The sequence below is a fragment of the Myxocyprinus asiaticus genome, chromosome 5 (genome assembly GCF_019703515.2).
Source record: "Myxocyprinus asiaticus isolate MX2 ecotype Aquarium Trade chromosome 5, UBuf_Myxa_2, whole genome shotgun sequence".
In the NCBI taxonomy this organism is placed as follows: Eukaryota; Metazoa; Chordata; class Actinopteri; order Cypriniformes; family Catostomidae; genus Myxocyprinus; species Myxocyprinus asiaticus.
The window spans coordinates 12130127-12151402 of record NC_059348.1 but is presented as its reverse complement, the minus strand read 5'-3'; the positions used below and the strand labels follow the sequence as shown (position 1 = coordinate 12151402).

The 21276-nt window shown below is 39.7% G+C and overlaps 1 protein-coding gene across 2 annotated transcripts in view; it reads left to right on the top strand.

Moving 5' to 3' along the window:
• Nucleotides 1–12127, top strand: part of LOC127441295 (solute carrier family 22 member 23-like) — an 84583-nt gene extending 72456 nt beyond the window's left edge. Inside the window, exons 6-11 of one of the 2 annotated variants that reach the window (XM_051698521.1) lie at nucleotides 2189–2291; nucleotides 2417–2652; nucleotides 6442–6474; nucleotides 9224–9347; nucleotides 9656–11124; nucleotides 11206–12127. In XM_051698521.1, coding sequence (XP_051554481.1) covers nucleotides 2189–2291; nucleotides 2417–2652; nucleotides 6442–6474; nucleotides 9224–9347; nucleotides 9656–11081 — 1922 coding nt within the window. In that variant the 3' untranslated portion in view covers nucleotides 11082–11124; nucleotides 11206–12127. Of the gene's footprint in view, nucleotides 1–2188; nucleotides 2292–2416; nucleotides 2653–6441; nucleotides 6475–9223; nucleotides 9348–9655 lie in introns of both variants that reach the window. The other variant, XM_051698519.1, reaches the window with a different exon arrangement.
• Nucleotides 12128–21276: the final 9149 nt, after the last annotated feature.

The window sequence follows — 21276 nt, the reverse complement described above, 5'->3', positions numbered from 1 at the left end:
TGGGGACTTCAACCCTGTTTCTGATCTGAACTGAATCTCTTCGCATTATCCTCTATAGATATAGCCATTTTTTTTTTCATATAAGATGGTAGATAGAGTGGAAATGTTGAATATGTTGATTGTATACAATAGCAATAAGTCATGTGTGTTACGAATACATTTTTGTGAACTAGACTCGTGGTGCTTGGGAGGTGGAGGGTTTCGGGAAAAAAGCACTGCATTGAAACAACTGAGCAAATTAAAAAATGTAACCAAAAAAGAAAAGATAGGATGCAAGTTATTGAAAAACAGATTACCTGTCGAAGGACCTATTTAGCTTGGGCCGTGGAGTGTGCGAGCCAAATGGAGATTACATGTTCAAAAGACCTATCAACTTGCACCACGTAGTTTCATGACTGAACTTAAAATAATTAATTTTACCATGGGTAAGGGGTATTCTTAGGCTCACCACAAAACAGAGAATTGATTTTGAATCAATTTCAGTGGATGTGACCTCACATGGAAACTTCAGCCCTGTTTCTGATCTGAGTTGGCCCAAAGGCGCTGTTGCTGTGTTGCAACTCGATCACTCGATTTTGAGAATATAAACAGGATTTTTTCAATAGCAATCGTCTCTAGAGCTTAGACGGGGAGCAGAGCCTCTTAGTGTTGAATCAATGAGCTTATTTTAGCCTCCCCACCTGCACACAAACAATGTCTGGAGAGCATACGGGCTGGTTTTTAGCATTCATCCCCTTCCCGCACTAAAATCCTGCTCTAGTTTATCTGGATAGGGTTGTGCTTTGTATCATGTCATTAGGAAGGATCTCTTCTTTGAAGTGCTCTTCAGTGTGTTTGAGAAAGCTGTGTCCTCTCTCTTTGCTACAAAAACATACAGTACAGTCAACTCTGTTTCGAAATGTAGTGAGCTGTCTACCTAAACAGATTTTTAAGACATTATACACAGCAAAAAAAAGAAAAGAAAAAAAAAAAAAAAATATATATATATATATATATATATATATATATATATATATATATATATATATATATACACCGATCAGCCACAACATTAAAACCACCAGTCTAATATTGTGTAGCTCCCCCTCATGCTGCCAAAACAGCAATTCAGAGACGCTATTCTTCTCACCACAATTGTACAGAGCAGTTATCTGAGTTACCATAGACTTTGTCAGTTCAAACCAGTCTGGCCATTCTCTGTTGACCTCTCTCATCAACAAGGCATTTCTGTCCACAGAACTGCTCTTCACTGAATGTTTTTTTGTTTTTGGCACCATTCAGAATAAATACCAGAGACATTTGTGTGTGAAAATCCCAGGAGATCAGCAGTTACGGAAATACTCAAACCAGCCCATCTAGCACGACAATTATGCCACTGTCTAAATCACTGAGATCACATTTTTTCCCCATTCTGATGGTTGATGTGAACATTAACTGAAGCTCCTGACCCGTATCTGCCTTATTTTATGCACTGTACTGCTGCCATGTGATTGGCTGATTAGATAATTGCATGGAATGATTGTTGGTGCTAGACGGGCTGATTTGAGTATTTCTATAACTCCTGATCTCCTGAGATTTTCACAAACAACAGTCTCTAGAATTTACTCAGAATGGTGCCCGAAACAAAAAACATTCAGTGAGTGGCAGTTCTGTGGACAGAAATGTCTTGTTGATAAGAGAGGTCAACAGAGAATGGCCAGACTGGTTTGAACGACAACGTCTATGGTAACTCAGATAACTGCTCTGTACAATTGTGGTGAGAAGAATATCATCTCTGAATGCTATTCTGAGATGTGGGTTGGTGCTGTTTTGGCGGCACGAGGGGGACCTACACAATATTAGACATGTGGTTTTAATGCTGTGGCTGATCGGTGTATATACAAACTAATTTTTTTGTCTTGTTTTCTAGTCACAATATCAAAACACCCTTTAAACACAAAGCAAAGTATATATTTACTTGAAAGTAAAAATTACATACTGTACTCTATTAAGTCTTGTTTTCAGAGAAGATGGCAGATGGTGTAGTCGTTTATTCAATGTACAACAAATTTAAATTTCATTGTTTTACTCAGTATTTTTTGTGCTATGTATTTATATGCCTATTAGAGTATTATGTTGTTTGCTTAGAGCTCACGTATTCTGAATGGTTTGATTGAATCGTTTCCTCTCTTCTCTGCATTGATTTCAGAGCTGAACAGAGCCCTGCCAAAGCAATCCAAGAAGACCTGCATCGTAAAAATGGTTGGCACGAGGAACCTGTGGAAGAATATTGTGGTGCTCTGCGTCAACTCGTAAATTCCTTTTCATTATGCTGTACCAACCTGTGTGTGTGTTTGTTTGTGCGTTGAGTCAAGTGTGGAATGGGATGCTATTTAAATATTAAAAACATTCCAATGCTATTAATTCTCTGTCTCAGACTAACAGGTTATGGGATCCATCACTGCTTTGCGCGCAGTATGATGGACCAGGACATGGAGACGACCACCATGTTCCATAATTTCTATGCTGACTACTACACCATGGCGGGTATTGCCGTGGCGTCCTGTGTGGCGCTGTGCCCTGCTGTGGGCGTGATGGGTCGGCGTGGAGGACTCCTCATGTTCATGATCATCACAGCACTGGCATCTCTTCTTCAGCTGGGACTGCTCAACTGTGAGAGAACACACACACATACATACACACCCAGCACAATGCGTCCTTGTACTCCTCAATCACAATCAACAGTACTGGGTGGCCGCTATCCTGACGGTGCTGGCAGTCTGGGAGTCAGGTCCTCCCGGGGGTTTTCAGGGTGGCCGAGAACGCCAGCGCTGGCCCCGTGACTCTGGGAGGTACGCTTGCGGAGATACGGGGCTTCGCTATGGCCCGCATCACATATGGTACTGGCCATAGCGAGAACTGACAGCCGGATTCCAGAAGTCCAGCGAGGGCGGGTTCTCCCGGGGGCGCCCCGGGGGACCGTGCTAGGAGCGCGTTTCGGGGCGTTTGGAGTCGACTGGTGAAGGTTTGTGGTGAGTGTTTTTGGGGGCCCATGGCAGGCTTGGGGTCAGGCCCTTAGGGTTAGGATATAGGGATGAAAACCACCACGCTCCTGCCGGATTGCCATAACTTTTGTCGGGAAGGTGGCAGAGCCACGAAACCGAGCCCTACCCCCCCATTTTCGAGGGCACTGTTTCCAATTTTTCTTTTCTTTTTTTTTTTCTCCGAGGTCGGCGAGTGCCTCAACCCGATTGGCCCTCGTAAGAAGTGCCGTTTACGCTTAGAGACTCGGCGGCGAGTCCTACCCCCCCGTTTGGGAGCGGGCCGGATCGATCAGCACCGGCCTCGCCCTGCCAAGGCCCCGGCGAGCGGTAGCGATGGACCCGCGGCGTGCGTTTCCCGGGGCCGGCTCCACGAGGGGGCATGGCCAGAGGCGTGTCCTCTGGCGGGCGGATGCGGCCCATGACCCTGGACACCAGGCAGCAGGGTCAATGCCTCTAGGTTGCCACGTTCCCGAGTTACGCTTGCGGAGATACGGGGCTTCGCTATGGCCCACATCACATATGGTGCTGGCCGTAGCGAGAACTGACAGCCGGATTCTAAGTCCAACGAAGGCGGGTTCTCCTGGGGGCGCCACGGGGGACCGTGCTAGAAGCGCGTTTCGGGGCGTTTGGAGTCGACTGGTGAAGGTGTGTGGGGAGCATTTTTGGGGGCCCGTGGCAGGCTTGGGGTCAGGCCTTAGGATGTAGGGATATATAGTCTACAGACGCCATCGTCTATTACTTTGGTTCCGTTGGCCCGATTTGGTTGAAAATTTGCACACGTGTTCTAGGTGAGATCCTCTACCTACATCGGAATGGTTTCGACCTAGGTCGGTCTCAGGAGTCATGATTTTGACTCAAAAATGTACTACAGAGGCCCAATGTAGGCTTAAGAAAATAGACCCCGTTTTTAGTGTAATAAAGTGGGTTCCCTAAAACGTACTACAGGGGCCCACTATAGGCCAAACTGAATTGAGGCTGTTTTTAGTGTAGTAAAATGGGTTCCCCTGGGGCTAGGAATACAAAACTGTAATATATGTCTCGTGGGAAGACCCCGATAGCGTGCGCAAAGTTTGGGAACGATCGCTTGATCGAGGCCAACGTGGCGGGCTAAAACGTGCTACAGGGGCTCACTATAGGCCTAACAAAATTGACCCTTTTTTTAGTGTAATAAAATTGGTTCCCCTGGGGCTAGGCACACGAAACTGTATTATGTGTCTCGTGGGAAGACCCCGATAGCATTTGCAAAGTTTGGGAACGATCGCTCGTTCGAGGCCAACGTGGCGGGCTAAAACGTGCTACAGGGGCTCACTATAGGCCTAACAAAATTGACCCTTTTTTTAGTGTAATAAAATTGGTTCCCCTGGGGCTAGGCACACGAAACTGTATTATGTGTCTCGTGGGAAGACCCCGATAGCATTTGCAAAGTTTGGGAACGATCGCTCGTTCAAGGCCAACGTGGTGGGCTAAAACGTTCTACAGGGGCTCACTATAGGCCTAACAAAATTGACCCTTTTTTTAGTGTAATAAAATGGGTTCCCCTGGGGCTAGGCACATGAAACTGTATTATGTGTCTCGTGGAAAGACCCCGATAGCATTTGCAAAGTTTGGGAACGATCGCCCGTTCGAGGCCAACGTGGCGGGCTGAAACGTACTACAGAGGCTCACTATAGGACTAAAGTGACCCAGTTTCTAGTGTAATAAAATGGGTTCCCCTGGGGCAAGGAATACAAAACTGTAATATATGTCTCGTGGGAAGACCCCGATAGCGTGCGCAAAGTTTGGGAACGATCGCTCGATCGAGGCCAACGTGGCGGGCTGAAACGTACTAAAGAGGCCCACTATAGGCCTAACTTAATTGACCCAGTTTTTAGTGTAGTAAAATTGGTTCCCCTGGGGCTAGGCACACGAAACTGTATTATGTGTCTCGTGGGAAGACCCCGATAGCGTGCGCAAAGTTTGGGAACGATCGCTCGTTCGAGGCCAACGTGGTGGGCTGAAACGTACTACAGGGGCTCACTATTACTATTACAGTACTTAAAAATTGAAGTACTGTAACACTTGTACATCAGTTGACATCTGCATGTGCTTTTTTGGGAATGTGACAGCTTACTTCTGAAATGTTAGATATTATAAGCACAAATGCTTTTAGTGCATGTTGTATCCTTAATACAACTGTTTTTTATTTGACAAAAAGCTTGATCTGGAAATGACGCACATTTTGTTCCCAAATGAAATGTACCTTTTTATATATTTTAAATATTTAGATATTTTCTATTTTCTTCAAACATCATGTAGCATATTTCATATCAAGCTTTTTGTCCTTTGATAAACTATAATTATTTGCTTAATTTATTGTCCTAATAGAAATTAAGCCATAACTACAGGACAGTCGTAATTTGTGTAAAAAAATAACAGAAATCATTTTGATAAGAAATATTAAATTGGCTTACCAGTATGTTTATGTAATTTTATTATTTCATGTATTAATAATTCATGTTTTTTTTCAATGGATTTTCATAGTATAAGACTGAAAGTTTCGGTCTGGGATGATGGTAAAACAATCAAATCTATACATAAAAGGCATTTGAAAAGTAGAAAAAATAAATGATGAAGGCACGGAAAACCATATTTCAAGACAGGATTAAAGTGACATTCATATAACAAAATTAATAATAATAATATATATATATATACATTACTGTGCAAAAGTCTTTGGCACATAAGATGTTTCACGAAAGCATTTGTCTTAAGATGGTTATTTATATCTTCAGCTTTAGTGTCAATAGGAAAAATATATTTTAGACTATTACATTACATTTGCAAATAGAAAAGATTGGAATAGAAGAATAGGGAGCCCTGCAACAGATGTCATGGCCCCCACAAAGCTCCCCACTGAACATTGAGTCAGTCTGAGATTACATAAAGAGACAGAAGCAATTGAGACAGCCTAAATAGATAGAAGAACTGTGGCAAATTCTCCAAGAAGCTCGGAACATCCTATCTGCCAACAACCAAGAAAAACTGTGTCCAGGTGTACCTAGGAGAACTGGTGCTGTTTTAAAGGCAAAGGTGGTCACACCGAATATTGATTTAGCTTTTATATGTTTACTGGACTTTGTATGACATTAAGTGATAAATGAAATCTATTTATGTCAATATTTTTGAAGACATCCTCACTATGCAACATTTTGTGCCTAAAACTTTTGCACAGTACTGTATATACGTGTATGTATATATATATATATATATATACATACATAAATTTTTTTTTTACTAAAAATCAACCACTGGGACATAAAAGTGGCCATAGTTGAAGAAACACCGGTATACTTTCATGACTTTCCAAAAGCCTAGTTTCATATTTGTCTTTTTTCTGTGTTTTTTTTCCCCCTATGTGCTCCATCCATGATGAATGAAGTGTTGGGAAAGTACAGTGTTCAGCTGAATATCGGTAAAGTATAACACACTTTACCACGATCTTCTCTTCATATCTTAATCTCAGATGTTAACTTACATTTAAAGGTGTTTTCTTTTTATGTTAATGTAAAATACTTTCTTCTATTGCAGCTAAATGTGCAGAGACAACTATAAGTAAATCATTTGTAGGTTGATTTCCCCCAAAACACTCCTAAACATCCCAGCTAGCCTGACATATACTGTAGGTTTGGGAACCCTGTTTGAAAACAGTCATTAATTTTGACATTTAGAAATTATGCACTTCTCCTGTAGCTGAAAAAAAGACATTTCATTTAAAAATATAAATAACAAAAAGGTGGGTTGCTTATTTTCTAGGTTTGTCACGTCACTCTGGGTAGCCCCACCCCATGTGAAATCTCATTGGTCCAAAATCCTGCTCAACATAGCCTATATAAAACCAGAAGTATGCTCTGATTGGCTGTTTTTTTGTCACTTTGTTGCAGTATTTTGCTTTAAGCGAAGATGGAACAATTAATTGACATTGGAAACTTGTCGTGACATGCATTCATGCAACTACGTGAGGTGTGCCACACAACAAACACAAAGGGTGAATATCAGGCAAAAGCTCAATCTGATTCACTGTCATATCAGTTACAGAATGGAAGCACTGGCTGAATTCTGTAGTCTTACAGTTTCATTTTAAGAGGATTAATTGACTCCTCTCCTTTCTCTTAGCGCATCTAGTGGTTTTAATGAAACTGACCCCACAGGATATTTCAATAAGGCCAGCTGTGGTCTGTCTGCATGCCTCAGCTTGCGTTCATAATTCTTGTCTTAGGCTCTATACTCAGTAATGTTCTTTCTAGTCGTCAAAGAGGCAGGGATCTGTCCCGCTGTCAGAGCCAAGAACAATGAGTGCAGTCAGTACATGTTCTCAACGTTTCCTCAGGCCATGGCCTTGCTGGAATTACAATGATGTTACTGAGAGTTCGCAAGCATGTCATTGCCTTGGGTGTTAATAAGAACACTCCCGTTAAACAGTTAGTACTTTTTATTAGATTTGTTTTACATGATTTATATGATTTGTTATTGAACATTACAGACATTGTGTATTTTTACATTTTCTGAAGAAAATAATAGTGGTGCTTGCCTGTATAAAAGTCCCCTCCACTATGCCAGGGTGTATGTGGTTGCTAGGGTGTTTTGGGATGGTTGCTATGTGGTTGCTTACTGGCCCAATGTAAAAGAGCCCACCCCAGGTCTCTGATATTCTGCTCCCTAGATATGGTTTGGGTCCCTTCTTCAATGTCTGTGGGATTTTTGGTGAAAATCATCTGATCACTTAGAAAAGTACACATAGCACATCTCTCATTCATGTCTCCAGTTACATGCTGAAGTTTTAAGCTCAGGGTTAGGGCTTTGTTCAAATACCTTACCTTAAATATGAGCAATAGAAATAGTGATGATCTTAGCAAAACACCACTAATGAAAACATTTCCTTGCACCCCACCTTCATCATAGCATTAAATGGCTAATATTAGAATCAGGTGCACCTAATGGGCACTGCATTATGTAAACCACAGACACCCATCATCCAGAAATAAAGAGTCAAGGCTCTCCTGTGAAACACTGTCAATGTACAGTATGTATATATATATATATATATATATATATATCAACATTACAATTTAAATATATAAGGTAATGTGTACATCTTAGGTCCTGTAACTGGACGCCATTTATTTAACATTTTCCACCATTTGTTATAATATTTTTGCCTTCACCTTTTTATTTTTTAAATGGTCCTGTGGTGTGACAAATGAATTTTAAAAGTACAAATATTCTATGTAGAATCTCAGTTAATATGAGGTAAAAAAAAAAAAAACCTTGAAAATGGCAGACTATCCAAACTTGTTCCAACAAATTTCATCAGTGCTGATGAAAAGGTTTCCATGATGACATCAAGGGATTTACAGCTATGCATCGTGTTCTCTTATCAGAGAGAACTTGAGGAGAATATAAAGACCAAAAAAAAAAAAAAAAAACCTGAACCATAATTGTCACTTGCAACAAACTGTTCAAGCAATGAAGCAAATCCGCAAATGGCTAAAAATAAAAATAATAATAATAATAATGGAGGGAAAATGGCCAAATCAAGGTCCAGATTTGAACTTTAAAGAGGACAGTATGTGCAAGAAAGAAGGAGCTCTGTGCTCAGGAGAGCAGAACAATACTTCAGATCGATATAGCTGAATGAAAGACAATTACCAGAAATCCAATTAAATTACCAAAAAGTAATTTCCGTGAAAGGGGGCAACACAGGCTCGAAGAAGGGGAGGACTTAAAGGAATAGTTCACCCAAAAATTATTCTTCTTTCATTTGATGCATGCGCAGAACTCTGTAAATATCAAGATTAATAGTGAAAGAGGAGTTACATTTTGGTTTGTTTCACACCCAAATCCAATCTTTGATTATACCACTGGAGTTATACCTTTAGGATGCCTTTTTGGAGCTTGAAAGTTTTGGGCCCCTGTTGTATGGACAAACACACATGATAATATCATAAAGTCAACCCATGAATGGCTTGCTGAATGACCTATAGTTGTCTCTGGATATTAAAACTAGTAAATATTGCAAAGAATAATTTTCCTATCCTTGCATTTAAATTAGTTGAAAACACTTTTTAATTGGTTATGTATATTGTTTCATGTATTGTTTTTCCTTTTGGAAAATGATAAATGAGTCATCTTTTTTTAAACTCTTTATCCCTTGCTTGCCACAGAACGCTCTGATACGCTGAAGTCCAATTTCTCAGTGGCTTTCTCCATCATTGGCATGTTCTCCTCCCACGCTGTCAGCAACCTAAGCATCTTTTTTTGTGCTGAAATCACTCCTACTGTTATTAGGTGAGCCATTCCTCATGAAAGACATTGCAGGTTATGGGACACTCTCTGGTAGTAAAATGTGATATTGTAAAAAAAAAAATTTAAAAAATAAATAAATTGTTTAACGCCCTGTGTTTTGAGACATATTTTTGAAGGGGTCTATATATTGTGTTGGATCCTTTTATTTCATTTAGTGAAGATGGTCAATCATTAAACATTGGTCATTTATCACAGGTGTATCACCCAATACTTTATAGGACTCCATTTGTTAAACTTGACTTATTCTCACTTTATACCCCTAACCTTGTTCTTCATATTCTACTCTATAGGGGTGGTGGGCTAGGCCTCGTCCTGGCCAGTGCTGGATTTGGCATGCTGACAGCACCTATCATGGAGCTACATAACCAAAAAGGCTATTTTCTGCATCATATCATTTTTGCATGCTGCACTCTTATCTGCATCATTTGCATCCTGCTACTACCAGAGACTCGCAATCGGTCATTACCAGAAACATTAGCTGATGGTGAAAGTTACATGCGTCAACCGCTACTGCCGCCTCGCAAGCCAGGTGAACAGCGCCTTCTGCTGACCAAGTCTGAGAGCCGCGAGTATGCCAAGGTGGGCGACACACCTCTGCATGAAGCAGCTGCCACTGCTATTTCCACTATGGACTCTACAGCCTCGTCCGCCGTCGAACTCCCAACGCTCCTGGATGTCCCTGTCCAGCAAGCGACTGGTACGGTACAACTATTAAGGATGAAGATATTGAGCTCTACCAAAGAGCAAGATGAAATCAAGCAAACCACTGATGAGTATCCCACATCTGTTACCACGCTGGAATATTCTGCCCCATCTCTAGAGGACCCTCTCCTCACCTCTATCCCAAACACCTCAACCCCAATAGCTATTAATTCTCTTCGGGCACCTAAAATGGAATCTCCCCCTGATGTTATTTTAGATGTCCTGCCTTCTTGCACTGTGGACACTCCTCCTTTGTTCACCGATCTGGTCCTGGAGTCTCCTGCTTCTTCTTTAATTGATCAGTCCTCGGCCTCAACAAGTGATGTCCAAACTCTAACACTTGTAGATATAGTTATTCCTCCCACTGTGGAATCTCCTGCTCCAGGTTCCAATGAAAGCAAATACCAAGCTGGGATGGACTCTACAGGCCCTCTTCTTGACTCCACTTTGCTTCCTCTTGTCAGTGAGTCCAGTGTCCACCTCACAGTGGCGTCCCCAGGAACACCAGTAGATGACACCATTCCTCTCTGTGCAATGAACCTGTCTGATCCATTACCCCCCGCCACCGGACAATCCCCCATTGACCCATTAAATCACATTCCTCCCCCTTGCTCAAGAGACTCATCTGTTCATCTTGTCAATGAATTTGAACCCCCTTCCCCGTTACCACCAATATTAGACCCCCAATCTTCTGCCATGTCAAGTCAAGTTCATGCTATCCCACCTCAGTCTCTCTCTTCTCCTATAGATTCTGGTGCTCCATTATTACACTCTGCGATAGACTCCATGGAATCTGACCCTCTTTCATCAGCTGTACTGGAGTCTTCAGCAACCTTAAGAAACAGTGCTGCTCTCCTGTCTACAGCAAACTTAACTGCACCTCATGCTACAAGCACAGACTCTGTTCCTGAATCTGGCCACCCTTGCATGGCAGACTCGACCGTTTCCTCACCCATTGACTCAGGTATACCTCCAGCCTTGGGACTTGACCATCACAGAAACCAGCACTGCTAGTGGGGTTTCACCTTTATGATGGACATATTCACTCTATGACTTGGTGAGCAGCCTTATAAGAAGTTCTCGTCACCTAAGGAGGACTCATGCATTTTAAGTGTCTGAAGTATTTTTTGCTTTCCAGGAACCATGACCCAGGAAAGGCAAAGCAAGAAGGTATAAAAGGATTTGGCACTAACCATAAGTAGGAACAACCATAAGTAGATCGTTGCCCAAAGGGTCTTTACTGTCCCTTGGTTTCCATGGCTTAATCAGCCCTCCTCCACTGGTGCCAGTATCAGCTTTTTGAGCAACTAGATCCAAAACTCCAAATGTAATTATTGAGCTTCTTTTATTAAAAACACTAAGGCCACCAGTGACAGGTTCCCACTTGAGTAACACTGGAATTCCCTAGTCAGGTGATTAGACTCATATCTGAGTGTTTGATAGCAATTTAAAACAATGAAGCATCAAAAGTAGTCAGACGTGAATAGTACTGAGTAATACTCTCAGTCCTGTAACAGGAATTTAGACACATTAAATACAGTTCTATCAAGAAAGAGCACTATGCCAAATGTTTAAAGAGATATTTGCTTAAAGGGAATTCCTCAATAACCCACCTCTGTATATTATATGCTGAGAATGTTGAGTAGTTTGTCTTGAAGTTTACAGTGAATGACAAATACCTTTCGAAATTAGGTACTGAATATACACTTAACTTTCATGTTCCGAAATATGCATATGCATATTTCCAAAACCTGACAAACCTGTTTTAAAATAGATGCTACAAAGAGAGTGCTCAGAATGGTATACCTTGTTTTATCTATTAGAGCTAATCACCTGGATCTGGTGAAAAAAAATAAAAGTAATTTTGAGGAGAAGAGAACATACTGCTAATAGGCAAAGAACTATTTTATGACAGTCTAAGAGACTCACAACATACTCAATCAAGTGTACGCAACAGACTTATTGTGAATGTGAAAACTTTGGTGACATCTTGTAATTTATGCTGTAGTGGTATGAAAGTGGAGCTTTACATAAAAAAAAAAAAAAAAAAAAAAAAAGAACTAGAAAATGTAATTTTGTCCAAATGGTATTTTGGAACTTTGTTACCATATCTGTGTGAATGTATGTGGCACTTTATCTTTTAAAATGACAACAAAGCATGTGAACATCTAAAACAAAACTTGTAAAAACATAAAAGTAATGAGAATAAGGGTGTAACGGTTCAAATTTCTCACAGTTCTGTTTGTATCACTGTTTTAGGGTCATGGTTTCAGTACGGTTCGGTATTTATGTTCAGAAAAAAAAAAAATAATATTACTACCAAATCCAAAGTACAAATATTCTATTTGATAACAAACACTTCAAGAGATTTGCCCTCAAATTAACCATGGTATTTGTAGTAAAATCATAGTAACCACAAAATTAACATGGTTACTGTCATGGTTACAATACTATAGTAAAATCATGGTTACTGTATGGAAACTACAGTATTACTGTTGTAAAACAATGGTTAATTGTATCAAAACTATGATTTCTGCCAAGAAATCAATGGTGACAGCAGTCACCACTGATACTTCAGTCATGGCTACTACAATATTCCTATAGTAAAACCATGGTTACTTTATGGCTACTATAGTATTACTGAATAAAACCATGGTTAATTTTCGTTAGTGTCCTTAACTAAAAAACCAACTCTTAACTTAATACCTGCATTTATGCTATATGCATCAACATAAAGTGCATTTCATACTCAACTCAACATATATTCAATATTCGGAAGCTGTACATCACTATAGAAGGAAAAACCTTGCTGTTAAAATGGAAGCTAGAAGGGATGTCATAACGTAACATGAGTGTTTTAAACATACGCGGAAATCCCACATCTTCATCAGTGGAGTAGGGCAACATAACTTTGGCAATGAACACTCCAAGCGCTTTAGTTATTGTTATATGTCTGTCCGAACTAGCACTGAGTTCCTTAAAGACGGAAGGGAGTGTGTTTGTGTGTAGTTTTGGGCTCACCTGCGGCTCTGTGTGCGCTGTGCACTATCTATCCTTGGGTGATGTCAGCATAAATAACTAATCAAGCATTGATGATTACCAGTATATATCGCACCGAGCAATGTCTGCAAACAGTGCCTGTTTTGTAAAGGTTTTATGACCATCGCTGTTGTGATTGACTGCAAAAAGAAAAAGTTCCCAGACAGGAGACTTGAATGACACAGGGGCTTCTCTATCCTGCGGCTTGTTTTCTCAGCTTGCCATTTTCAACTTCACACTAACGCGTGCAGAACTGTGATGTCATCAACTGATTTAACGTACTTACAGTTAATAGGACAGCTTCTCTCTGTTGAAAGTTGACCCACGTGAAACAGGCAGATCGTGTCTACAGAGCTGCATACAGGTGCATTAGCGGAGGTTATAACTGTGCATGTCTATTTGTCACTTTATTTTTTTTGCCAAACTGTATGATCCAGATACGCCATTAAACTTGAGATCAACCGCGGTGCAAATGCTTACTGAACCGTTGGTGGCGAACCGTATGTTCACTTTTTTTCTTTTTTTTTACCGAGAACCGTTACACCCCTAAATAAGAACAAATATGAATTTGAGAAGTGATTATGATTGTAATTTTTTTTTTATTAATACCCACAGCAATAATACAGTATGTGACCCACACTATGCCATGGGGTAAAAGTAATTTTAGCTATTGGTTTGTTTTTGTTGGTATTGTTTTGCATCTTTAATCACAGTAATGAACATTATATGAAGTACTAATTATTGATTGGTTGAGCAAGGTGCTAAATATGATTTTAAAATTACCTCCTAAAATTGTCAGTAGGTGGACATGGTTATTCATATATATATATATATATATATATATATATATATATATATATATATATATATATATATATATATATATATATATTTTTTTTTTTTTTTTTTTTTTTTTTTTTTTGGCAACAGGTTTTGAAAAACACTCAATGTTAGGAAAATGCAGTATGAAATATAGAAAAATTTGGATCTGTGCCTGCATTTGACAGACACCAAATGAAAGACAGACTGTCCTGATAATATTAATCATTTCAACTCTTTTTTTTTTTTCCTTCTTCTTTTTTTATTTTAAGGTGATCCACAGTATTGCCAGGGGAAAGTATTATAGATCTAGAGCATATGGGCTTATAAAAATGTTGTAAAAAGGGTTTCCGGCCATTTGTTAATGAAAATTATGTCTATTTGTATTTTGGGGAATCGAAGTACAGAGGGATTTTTTCTGTCCCTCAAAAATATCATTTTTCCCTTTAGCTTTTGCTAAAGCTCCTTTCACTATTCAGGATGTCTTGTTACATTTCATATATAGACATTTAGAGTGATGACATGAGATGACATGAGTCATTGATTTTTTTAGCATTTTTGCATGCTTTGGTTTTGTATCGACTCAAACCACAAATCTCCAAGACTCACATTTTTTAGCTGATTCAATGTAAAATCTCTCCCATTCATACTTCAGAACTGAATGACAGATTTTTCCCCCAAACAATTAACGCTTCTTTCCCTTTGTACTGATTTCCATGCCAAGAATGTTTGGAGAAACAGTGCCGGTCCTAGCCTTTTGGGGGCCCTAAGCAAAAATGTGTGAGGGGGCCCCTGTCAATATGTTCGTAACACTACTTATAATGTCTTTGACAGTGTGGGGGCCCCCTGGTGGACCTAAGCAATTTGCTTAGTTTGCCTATAAGGAGGACCGGCACTGTGGAGAAACATACTCTGCCAAGCATTTGTGTCTGCATTTGCAAACTTAAACGAGTATACTTAACATGTGCTCTTGCGTCACTCTAGATTTGTTTATAAGATCTAACAAGCTCAGCAAGATTCTATTCAAACTGTCATTCCGCCATGGCAGAAGTTGACCTGAAACAGAAAACTGACTGTAGAAAAAGACAACTTGCTATAAGGTTTGCTAAAGCCCCTCTTGTGGCAACGCAGAGAACGTAACACATACTACTTGCATTGCATAATGAACTGGGGTCTGACCAGTGGCGGGCCATGCATTTAAAGTCTAGGCCTTCAGTGTGATTCATGCCATTAAGAAAACACAGTTTCATGATGAATAAGACACCCTAAGCCTTTGGGCATAATACATTATGTCACAGCTAACTAGTAATACCAATTGACATTTTAAAAACACGTCCACGCACGAAAGCCAGAACTTGAAACAAAACATAATCAAGCAAGCCTAATTTTAACTGTTGCATGACTGTTTTGTGAAATGAACATCTCCCAAACAGACATTCAAAAATCATAATTTTTCATATGAATCTACCAAGGAGGTATAAAATACCTGGAAAAATCTATCTAATAATATTTGCGATTAAAATGTTGCTTGCAATAAAATTCGTTTCGTCAGGGTACATGGTTATACTGCGTTCCATTCAAGTTGGGTGAGGGATATTTCTACTTGATATCTCTAACCATAAATGCATTCCATTCCCCGATATACGGAAGATGACGTTTAAGGAAACAAAACTGCAACGCTTCTGTTAGTTTAGCAGGGGTTTGACTCTCATTAGAGATGTCTCCTAGCAACCCAACTGATAAACAATGCTGCAGCGCTAGCATTTGTGCGTCAGGTGTACGATTATCAAAAGAGATTATAATGTTTTAAACACCTGTTTCAGCAGGAGTTTGTTAAACAAGCTTTAATATAATGTAATGTGGAAACAAACTCATTTATTGATATTACTTAATTAAGTGAATGTTTATCACTTTGTATATCTCCCTGAGTGTCGACATGTTTGTGTGACATCATGCCCCTGCATCTTGGTGAAATCGGAGTTGAGAATTTGTGCACAAGCCTACAAGTTTTAATTCTGACTTAAAGATGCATTCCATTGCACTTTTCCTAGTAGGAAGTTGTAAAATCCAACTTTCCGAGTTGAATGGAACGCAGCACTACTTTTCAAAACTTGATCTGACACTGAATGCTCAAGCAGCCTAATTTACACTTAGAAAACTCTTGATGTTGCTATAACAATGCAAAAAGCACTTACCAATTTACTTGAAGTGAAAATCAGTCCTGCTTTCCTGATTAACAAATTAAGCAATCACACGGTCATGCAGAACAGCTCAGGTTTTTAAATCCATAAGGATCTCTTTCTCAACAGCAATACCAGCAGTGATGATAGCCGACTCTTCAGACAGCTTGATCTTACACTTTTCCCTCTTGAATTACGTGCGTCACTCAAGGCCAGCTAGAAGGCCTCGGACCGGGACATATCCTAAAGATCACACCCACCAAGAACAAATAAATCATCTGACATTAGATGCACATTCATTTGCACTGTTGAGGGATTCTGCAGAAATTCTGAAGGCCTGAGGGGGTGGAGCTCAAACTCACGTGCTTCTTCGGGCATGTGATTTGTGAAACAGCTGTCACACTTTGCGTGTAAGCATCAAGGAATAAATTCTGACTGGATAAACGTTTTTCTCTATTTGTCTGTAGATTAATTAAGAGTGGACAGCGATTAAAAATACATAGGCAAAAAGGTGACTGAGAATGAAAGAATGAAAAATATTTATTTGGCATGTTAGGCCAGCAGAGAAGGCTTTGCTGGCCCTGAGAATTCGCCACTTTGTCTGACACATTTCAGAATGCAACAACTTGAAATTGACGCTACACTAGATATTAAAGGTGCAGAATGTAAGATTCAGAAACCTTTGTTATTAATGACACCTGTGGCCATAAAATGAACTGCAGCCAGCTACCTGTTGCTCGTGCTCGTGCACATACTCCATAGGGACACGAGCGAGCATCGGCCAAAACAATGACGTAACGTACAAAAGACAATGTGATTCACCGACATCATGCTGACAGATGAGGTAGCATAATTAAAATTACACTACTTATCAGCTAACATATCATACTGATACACACATACAGCTACATACTACTGAACTATACCAGACAGTTTACTGCTGCACTGCACTGTTATGTTGCACTATTGTATGTTTTGTGGGTCATATGTTGTACTACGAATAACAAACCAGCGTATTTGCTTAAATTTATCCTGTATACCTGACTTTCAGTATAAAGAGAAGATCGTTGAAATTATTTGAAAGTTACGAAGCAAGGTAGCTTGCAATTTGTCAGCGTTAGCAGGCAAGATCAAGTTAGCTAAAATTACACAGATTAACCCTTATGGCACTATATTTCACATGCTTTGCAGTTATGTAAACTTACCTGTCCAATAAGAAGATCGCCAATTCAGGGTCGATTTTGATCCCCAAGGAATCAAATGCCCTGCCGATGTTCACTCTAGTTTTCACTCGACCACGATCACGTTCCCGCTTAGCTAGACTGGATTCAGTAGATATGTTTTGTTTTTTTGTTTTTTGGCTTACTCAGAGTTTGTGTAGGAGTCGGTGTCGTGCTGGGAGCCGGCCGTTTGCTGAATTCCATCTCCAAGATAACGTTACCTAGTGTTGCAGTTTGTTGTCGCTGTTGAATAGCGGAAGAGAACCACTGAGGCAAGGCTCTCGGGAGCACGCATAAACGTCACATACTTTGGATTTTCCCGGCAAAAGCGACCTGCTCCCTTCGCATGAAAATTAGTCTACATGCTTTAATAGGCAACCTAGGAAGTCCGGGAAGGGCTCATTTTTTAAGTTGCGTTACAAGCCATTCACACATTGACAAAAAAAAAAAAAAAAAAAAGGCTGTTGTTATATTTTGCACCTTTAAGAATGTCAAATCAGATAAAACAAAAATGTTTTCTGCAAGCTACACAGATATAATCTGAAACTGAACAGGTAACAGGCCAAAGTCTCACAATAAAAGGCTACACTTGAGAAAGCTACGTTGCCAAGAACCCTTATAGCTGAGGGCAATTCTCATTATACAAACCACTGCAGTTCACCATGAAAACACTTACTAGCACATCAAACTAGACCCCATACACATATACACAAAAGTCACACCAATAAGAACAACATTCCTTGTTTTCAGGCAGTATATCACAAGGTTCGCTGTTTGCAATAGGAGTGCTAAATTGATATATTGTGTTTGATCTACTGATCAAAATTTTTCCCAAAGCAATTTTACCCTGAACCAGATCACATTTACCCCTCTCAATGTTACTAAATCCTTCTGGTTATATGAACTGTTTGTGGTAATGCCAAAATATACTAGTGGTAAGCTCTTCTGCAGAATTTGGTTTGAGCTGTTTTGGAATGAATTAAAAATTCATATTAGCTATCCAATCAAAACTATTCCAAATGCACTAGATTTGAGATAGCTTGAGTATACCTCATATACTTGAAAAAGGTATTTAACACAGGTATTCCTTCAGACTGTATGCTCCAAGAGTACTGGCAAGAGGATGTCAACTACTGGTCATTTGGGTTTCATCTACATATATATTTTTTTTTTTTACATAAATAATGCACTTGTATATAAAACCCTATGTGTCATAATTAACTTTATTGAATAAAATTATTTATTAATTACTGATTAATGTGTAAAAGTTGAATGTCTCTGTAAATAGTTTTGGCTAGGCTATGTGTAATGTACAGGTCATAGCTAAATTAATAAAATTGGGATAAATCAATAATGTTGTGGGGCAATAATGAACTTTGTCATAATCAAAAGATGAGGTCAGTGATAAGCATGAAGTGCATAGGGGAGAGCGGGGTATGTTGTCACACTTCATTCTTTCTTACATTGACTGGGCACAATACATCACAATGGTATAAATGCCATACCAAATGAAAGAAAGCGGTACATATTTTGTATTCATTACAGCTTCATCTTATTTCAGTACAGAGTTGTAGACAGTTAAATACAGTGTGCGCACTTGTGACAACTTGCCCCACCAGCGGGTAAGTTGTCACATTCGATTATCAACAAATAAAAACACTAAATTGTGAATATTGATTTTTTTTAATTTCAAATTCAAAACCAAATTCAACATCATTAAAGAACTCAAAACAACAATCAATCATCTGTAAATAAAAAAACAACATCCTTATCTGACTAATACTCATCTTCGGAGTTACAGTTCTGGCACACATAGATTGCCTGAGGTGCAAGCATCATGGGCCCATTTGTTGCACCTCACACACTGCACCCAAGTCTGCTTTGGGTGGCTGTTTGAGAATGGCTGAAGCACTCCTCTTCATCTGATGATGATGACTCGTCTTGGATTTTTCTGTTTTTAACCGCCTTCTTATTCTTTACAGATCCAGATTTTGACTCCCCCCTTTGCTTCCCTTTCTTCTGAAACAGACTTTTGCTAAATTGTGCCTTATTCTTTTCCATTTCTAGTGCCTGCTTCACTGGTGTGTCAGTTAGAAATTCCTGTTTTGCGCCGGTTTCTTTGCAAGTTTTTTTTTTTTTTTTTTCGGGGACGAGATTTTGGACAGGGCCAGATGTTCTCTGGAGTTGGTAGACTTGTGTCAGCACAGGCACTGCTGGAAAAGGGTGAGCTGATGCTAGCATAGGAATTGGACAGGCCTGGGTCTGAGCTCGTGGCAGGAAGGGCTGGGCTGGTGCTGGGGCCTGGCATGGCTGGATTGGTGCTGGGGCCTGGCATGACTGGGTTGGTGCTGGGGCCTGGCATGACTGGGTTGGTGCTGGGGCCTGGCATAGCTGCCTGACTTTCTACTTCTTCTGTGGGAACCTTTTGACAATACCGAATAAGTGTGTGGTAATTTATGCCAAAATCCCCCACTGTACTCCTGATTGATTTCTTTTGCAACTTCACCTGCCTCACTGCCTTTAACATAATATCAGGTGGTGTGCTGCCATTCTCCATCTTATCTTTCTTTCTTTCTTCTCTCTCTAGAGATTCTTCTTTCCTTCCTTCAAAATATCAGTGTTTTTGAGCATGTTCTATGTGCCTATATGTACTGTGACAACTTGCCCCAAACTGACATGTGTGCTAATGTTAGCTAAATCTCAAAGTTATCTCAACATAGGACTGCAGCTACAGTATCAAAAGACACTTTAATATTTCCTCTGCTCAGTACAAAAATATAATTTTGAACATTCATACCTAACAAAGTTTTATTACATGAAATGTAGTGTCATTTTTTTACTTTTGAAAATTGTGCTCACCTCAGAATAGAGTGACTTAGACCACGTGAACAGGAAATTAACCATAGAGCATGTCGTCACACTAAGTAGCTATTTGATTTTTGAGATAGCGCCTCTTGTGGTGGAGGAATGAAGATTGACAACTTACCCTGTTCTCCCCTACTGTAGCTGAACAGCTTTACTGTTGTCTTATGAGCTCAAAAGCACAAAAAGTTCTGAAAGACTTCCATATTACACTTAACCCTGGGTTAATGTCTTTTAACCTCATGTTAAACAATGTTTTTTCTGCATGCTACAAAGCTCTAAGCTGAAACTGAACAGGTTTTAATGCTAGAGTTTAAAGTCTGACACTGAAAGGATACAATTGAGGAAGTTACATTGCGGAAACCTCTGCAGTTCATCATGAACTATACACTCCTTACTCAGTCGCACCAATAAGCATTATAGACCTTATTCAGAGTAGCACCATCTAACATTTTTAAGGGGAATTAAAAGGATGTGAGGGATGGATAGACTTACAGTATCTTCAATGGGTTGTTTACTGTTGTTTAAAATAATGTTAATCATTCCGCTGACTGATACATTTTTTTTTCCCCAAAAACGCTTCGGTCGAAAAAAAGCTTTGAGTTGTAAAAATTGGATGTGATCTAGGAGCTTCATATAGTGTATACCTTTTGAAAAGACAATTCTATCCCTCACAGCCTTGTTTTCATTCCCATAAAAGATCAAATATGGCGCTACTATGAAAACAGCCTAACCACCCTTTTCCAGAATGCAGAAGCGCTCGACAATTCATAACGGAAGCTTGTTTTTCCTTTTTTCAGTGTCCAGTGTTTTCACACACATTGCAGTTTCTTTTGGTGAAAAATGTGATTCCAGGGGAATCCGAGTTATTATGGTGCCACCCAGTGATTGGTCAGGAACAGATGGGGTATCACAAGTCTGCTGAGGCCATGCTACTTTAGCATGCTAAAGATGTGATGTTTGAAATAGTTGTCACAAGGGCTATATCACAGTAGCTATGAGGATTTGAGACAAAAGTTCATTGCATAGACGCTTGTTTTCTTAGCAGTGGTTTTGTATGTCCAAAGAAATGTAAAAACTGTTGCAAAT